The following is a 6,164-nucleotide window of genomic DNA, read 5'->3' as shown; positions in this document are numbered from 1 at the left end:
CCAGGGGTTGGTGACGTTGGGGCTGAGGCCGAAGCTGCAGAAGCCCGGGTGGTGGACGGGCGAGAGGCCCAGGCGCCTCAGGCACATGCCGGTGTAGACGTCATCGATGGGGAAGAGGGGTACGGAGCGGGAGACCCGGGCCAGGCGTCGGGCCAGGAGTCCTGAGTAAAGGACCCCAGCGCCGCCCGCGTACGGCGGGTATAGTCCACTGTAGAAGGCCCCTGGCACGTAGTATTTGAGGGAGGCGTCGCGGGAGGGCCGGCCCCCCACGATGAGGTCGCCGACGAAGAGGTCCAGGCCTTGTACCTGGCCTAGGCCCGACAGGTAGTCGAGTAGGCCTCCGGTGTTGACGAAGGTGTCGTCGTCGCCCTTGAAGACGTAGCGGGCGCCCGGGCACCGGTGCCCCATCCAGGCCAGGAACAGCACCTCCTTCAGGGTCAGGTTGAAGAAGGTGTCGAGGAAGGCCCACTGCAGCAGGTCGCCGTGGAGACGGCTCTCGCAGCCCAGCAGGCCCGAGAGCTCGGGGTGGCCCTGCCGGCCCAGCAGGAAGAGGAGGCGGACCCCCAGGTGCCTCCCGGCCCCCCAGGTCTGCCGGATGGCCTGGCGGCGGTCAAAGCTCGAGGCCTGGCTCTTGACAGCCAGGAGCAGCTTCACCTCGCCTGGGCCTCGGCACAGACCCCGGGGCTCCAGCAGCAGCGGGTACCGGCGGCAGTGGCGGTACAGCAGGAAGTCTTGCATCTGTTGCGGCAGGTGCTGGAAGTCGACGAAGGTGTCCGCTACCTCGAGGTCAGGCCCACACAGGCCTCCTCCTCCTTCCCCTCCCAGCCTCCACGCCATCTCCCTCCGTTCCCGGTTCCACAGCGACTCGAGCGGGCAGCCAGTCCTCCAGAAGGAGCCAGGAGCCAGGGCGGAGTCCTCGTCCACCTGCCACCACCCCCACCACCGTCCCCAGCTCCACAGGGCCCAGAGGACGGCCAGGTTGGTCAGGAAGCCGCACGCTCCCCAAAGCAGGCCCTTCCTCTGCAGCAGCTTCATCCTCTTCCCGGACTGCGGCCTGTGGTGGGAAAGCGGGGGCTGAGGAGCTTCAGGAGGGACGGTTCCCTCCCAGGCCTGAGGATGGAACAAGAGACGCTGTTGTGAGCTGTACGCCCCCTATATAATCTCCTGCCCCGGGCATTCGACTGCGGGTGGCATCGCACGCGCTTGCCCACCCAACACCCCACCGCAATTGGAAAATCACCAACACTGTTGGGAAACCTAACCAAATAACACGGTAACTATTGCTAATTAACTGTAGTAACATCCCACAAACACAACCCTTGGCAAAAAGGCAAACTCAGAAAACTGGAGTTAGAGAGTCATAGAGCCTGGAAACAGACACATCAGTCCATGCCAGTTGGAGATCCTAGATTAACCCAGTCCCATTTGCTTCCTCCCCACCCCCGAAACCGGTCAATCCATTCTCTGCTCATCGGGACGGTACGTTCAACTGCGGGAGGCATCACAACATGCCCCGACCCCACTCACCAAACGCTTCCTCCCAGGCCAGGTACTCCGTTCTCTGCTCAATGGGACGGTACGTTCGACTGCGGGAGGCATCGCGACACACTCACCAAACACTTTAGACCTCCTCCCACCCCTCCCAACAGCCCTGTAAAGGGTGGGATATTCGACTGGGGGAGGCAGCACATCGACACCCACCCGCGACCCTCCCCTGCACCGAAGGATAACTCCGGGGCAACTGCGGAGAGGGCACTCATCCTGCTGCGAGGGGATACCCGGCGCACCACCTCTGCCAGCCACATGGTCATCGCCACCACACCCTCCCCAAACCCCTCCCCGAAGGTGGGCACGGGCCGGGGGTAGGGGGTGGGGTAAGGGGCACCCCAGTTGGTAGGCGGGTACTCACCGTCAGGGTCAGGGTCGGGAGTGGAGGCAGAGAGGCAAGGGGAGTCAGCGGGTCGGTGCAGTGATGTCCCGGGAGGGAGCCAGGGTCTCCACATGGACACGGGCACATGCTGCATCAGGGGGGAGGGGGAGGGGGAGGGCACCAACACTGCACCCCCTGGTGCACGGGAGGAGGAGCCGCACCTTCCACAGACCGTCCTCCCCCTGGTCACGGGGAAACGGAGATTCCGGGACATTCCGGTCTGGAACAGAGAGACTCCCCTCATCCCCCAACCCCAGACCCACCCTCAACATCAGCCCAGGCCAGACGTCACTGTCGGAGGGTCAGTGCTGAGGGAGTGGGCACTGTCGGAGGGTCAGTGCTGAGGGAGTGGGCACTGTCGCAGGGTCAGTGATGAGGGAGTGGGCACTGTCAGAGGGTCAGTGCTGAGGGAGTGCCGCACTGTCGGAGGGTCAGTGCTGAGGGAGTGGGCACTGTCGGAGTGTCAGTGCTGAGGGAGTGCCGCACTGTCGGAGGGTCAGTGCTGAGGGAGTGGGCACTGTCGGAGGGTCAGTGCTGAGGGAGTGGGCACTGTCAGAGGGTCAGTGCTGAGGGAGTGCCGCACTGTCGGAGGGTCAGTGCTGAGGGAGTGGGCACTGTCGGAGGGTCAGTGCTGAGGGAGTCGGCACTGTCGCAGGGTCAGTGATGAGGGAGCGCTGCACTGTTGGAGTGTCAGTGCTGAGGGAGTGCCGCACTGTCGGAGGGTCAGTGCTGAGGGAGTGGGCACTGTCGGAGTGTCAGTGCTGAGGGAGTGCCGCACTGTCGGAGGGTCAGTGCTGAGGGAGTGGGCACTGTCAGAGGGTCAGTGCTGAGGGAGTCGGCACTGTCGCAGGGTCAGTGATGAGGGAGCGCTGCACTGTTGGAGTGTCAGTGCTGAGGGAGTGCCGCACTGTCGGAGGGTCAGTGCTGAGGGAGTGGGCACTGTCGGAGTGTCAGTGCTGAGGGAGTGCCGCACTGTCGGAGGGTCAGTGCTGAGGGAGTGGGCACTGTCGGAGGGTCAGTGCTGAGGGAGTGGGCACTGTCAGAGGGTCAGTGCTGAGGGAGTCGGCACTGTCGGAGGGTCAGTGCTGAGGGAGTGGGCACTGTCAGAGGGTCAGTTCTGAAGGAGTGGGCACTGTCGGAGGGTCAGTGCTGAGGGAGAGGGCACTGTCAGAGGGTCAGTTCTGAAGGAGTGGGCACTGTCGGAGGGTCAGTGCTGAGGGAGCGGGCACTGTTGGAGGGTCAGTGCTGAAGGAGTGGGCACTGTCGGAGGGTCAGTGCTGAGGGAGTGGGCACTGTTGGAGGGTTAGTGCTGAGGGAGTGCCGCACTGTCGGAGGGTCAGTGCTGAGGGAGTGGGCACTGTCGGAGGGTTAGTGCTGAGGGATTGCCGCACTGTCGGAGGTCTGTGCTGAGGGAGTGGGCACTGTCGGAGGATCAGTGCTGAGGGAATGGGTCAGTGCTGACGGAGTGCCACACTGTCGGAGGGTCAGTGCTGAGGGAGAGGGCACTGTCGGAGGGTCAGTTCTGAAGGAGTGGGCACTGTCGGAGATTCAGTGCTGAGGGAATGCTGCACTGTCGGAGTGTCAGTGCTGAGGGAGTGGGCACTGTCAGAGGGTCAGTGCTGAGGGAGTGGGCACTGTCGGAGGGTTAGTGCTGAGGGAGTGCCGCACTGTCGGAGGGTCAGTGCTGAGGGAGTGGGCACTGTCAGTGGGTTACTGCTGAGGGATTGCCGCACTGTCGGAAGGTCTGTGCTGAGGGAGTGGGCACTGTCGGAGGATCAGTGCTGAGGGAATGGGTCAGTGCTGAGGGAGTGCCGCACTGTCGGAGGGTCAATGCTGAGGGAGTGCCGCACTGTCGGAGGGTCAGTGCTGAGGGAGCGCCGCACTGTCGGAGGGTCAGTGCTAAGGGAGCGCCGCACTGTCGGAGGGTCAGTGCTGATGGAGTGGGCACTGTCGGAGGGTCAGTGCTGAGGGAGTGCCGCACTGTCAGAGGGTCAGTGATGAGGGAGCGCTGCACTATCGGAGGGTCAGTGCTGAGGAAGTGGGCTCTCTCGGAGGGTCAGTGCTGAGGGAATGCCGCACTGTCAGAGGGTCAGTGCTGAGGGAGTGGGCACTGTTGGAGGGTTAGTGCTGAGGGAGTGCTGCACTGTCGGAGTGTCAGTGCTGAGGGAGTGGGCACTGTCAGAGGGTCAGTGCTGAGGGAGTGGTCACTGTCGGAGGGTTAGTGCTGAGGGAGTGCCGCACTGTCGGAGGGTCAGTGCTGAGGGAGTGGGCACTGTCGGAGGGTTAGTGCTGAGGGATTGCTGCACTGTCGGAGGGTCTGTGCTGAGGGAGTGGGCACTGTCGGAGGATCAGTGCTGAGGGAATGGGTCAGTGCTGACGGAGTGCCGCACTGTCGGAGGGTCAGTGCTGAGGGAGTGGGCACTGTCCGAGTGTCAGTGCTGAGGGAGAGGGCACTGTCGGAGGGTCAGTTCTGAAGGAGTGGGCACTGTCGGAGGGTTAGTGCTGAGGGAGTGCCGCACTGTCGGAGGGTCAGTGCTGAGGGAGTGGGCACTGTCGGAGGGTTAGTGCTGAGGGATTGCCGCACTGTCGGAGGGTCTGTGCTGAGGGAGTGTGCACTGTCGGAGGATCAGTGCTGAGGGAATGGGTCAGTGCTGAGGGAGTGCCGCACTGTCGGAGGGTCAGTGCTGATGGAGTGCCGCACTGTCGGAGGGTCAGTGCTGAGGGAGTGCCGCACTGTCAGAGGGTCAGTGATGAGGGAGCGCTGCACTGTCGGAGGGTCAGTGCTGTGGGAGTGGGCACTGTCGGAGTGTCAGTGCTGAGGGAGTGGGCATTGTCGGAGGGTCAGTGCTGAGGGAGTGGGCACTGTCAGAGGGTCAGTGATGAGGGAGCGCTGCACTGCTGGAGGGTCAGTGCTGTGGGAGTGGGCACTGTCGGAGTGTCAGTGCTGAGGGAGTGGGCATTGTCGGAGGGTCAGTGCTGAGTGAGCGCCGCACTGTCAGAGGGTCAGTGATGAGGGAGCGCTGCACTGTCGGAGGGTCAGTGCTGTGGGAGTGGGCACTGTCGGAGTGTCAGTGCGGAGGGAGTGGGCATTGTCGGAGGGTCAGTGCTGAGGGAGTGGGCACTGTCAGAGGGTCAGTGATGAGGGAGCGCTGCACTGCTGGAGGGTCAGTGCTGTGGGAGTGGGCACTGTCGGAGTGTCAGTGCTGAGGGAGTGGGCATTGTCGGAGGGTCAGTGCTGAGTGAGCGCCGCACTGTTGGAGGGTGTGTGCTGAGGGAGTGCTGCACTGTCGGAGGTTCAGTACCAAAGGAGTGCCGCGCTGTCAGAGGGTCAGTACTGAGGAAGTGGGCTCTCTCGGAGGGTCAGTGCTGAGTGAGCGCCGCACTGTTGGAGGGTTAGTGCTGAGGGAGTGCTGCACTGTCGGAGGGTCAGTGCTGTGGGAGTGGGCACTGTCGGAGGGTCAGTACTGAGGGAGCGGGCACTGTCGGAGGGTCAGTACTGAGGGAGTGGGCACTCTAGGAGGGTCAATGCTGAGGGAGCGCTGTGCTGGACTCAAATTGGCCTGACATGACGGAACCTTTATATGACAAGACAACACGGTAACCCTGGAAGTACTGTGCCTTTAAATCAGTCTCAGCCTGGTCTTTTAGGGCCCTGTTGCCTGGTCAAAATACTATCTCACAAATCTGACAGGGTCTGCAGAACTACGTGTACGCCCCATCAAGGTGCTGTCTCTCAGATACCTTCCTCGAGGGCACAAGTTTAAGAAGAGAGTGGAAAGATTTAAAAGGGACCGAAGGGGCAACTTTTTCACACAGAAGTTGGAACGTGCAGGAAGCAAATTTCTGCTGATGGGTGAGTCCCTAACCAGAGGACACAGTTTGAAAATAAGGGGTAGGCCACTTAGAACAGAGTTGAGGAGAAACGTCTTCACCCAGAGAGTGGTGGGTGTATGGAATACTCTGCCCCAGAAGGCAATGGAGGCCCAGTCTCTGGCTAGAGCGCTTAAGGATTGTGGAATCAAGGATTATGGGAATAAGGCAGGAACAGGATACTGATTGTGGATGACCAGCCATGATCATAATGAATGGTGGTGCTGGCTCGAAGGGCAGAATGGCCTCCTCCTGCACCTACTGCCTAATCTGAATGGAATGAGCTGCCAGAGGAAGTGGTGGAGGCTGGTACAATGACAACATTTAAAGGCATCTGGATGTGTACATGAATGGGGATGGTTTG

The 6,164-nt window shown here is 61.8% G+C and overlaps 1 protein-coding gene across 1 annotated transcript in view; it reads right to left on the bottom strand.

Annotated features, from left to right (window-relative positions):
- Positions 1-1,811, bottom strand: part of si:dkey-160o24.3 (N-acetyllactosaminide beta-1,3-N-acetylglucosaminyltransferase 2) — a 1,955-nt gene extending 144 nt beyond the window's left edge. The window contains exons 1-2 of the mRNA XM_060855510.1: positions 1,702-1,811; positions 1-1,054 (exon numbers count right to left, since the gene is read on the bottom strand). The exon at positions 1-1,054 is cut by the window's left edge and continues 144 nt beyond it. Of these exons, the coding sequence (XP_060711493.1) occupies positions 1-1,054; positions 1,702-1,811 (1,164 nt within the window). The remainder of the gene's footprint in view (positions 1,055-1,701) is intronic.
- Between the last annotated feature and the right edge of the window lie 4,353 nt (positions 1,812-6,164).

The sequence above is a fragment of the Hemiscyllium ocellatum genome, chromosome 46 (assembly GCF_020745735.1).
Source record: "Hemiscyllium ocellatum isolate sHemOce1 chromosome 46, sHemOce1.pat.X.cur, whole genome shotgun sequence".
Taxonomy (NCBI): Eukaryota; Metazoa; Chordata; class Chondrichthyes; order Orectolobiformes; family Hemiscylliidae; genus Hemiscyllium; species Hemiscyllium ocellatum.
This window is presented reverse-complemented; position numbering and strand designations above follow the sequence as displayed.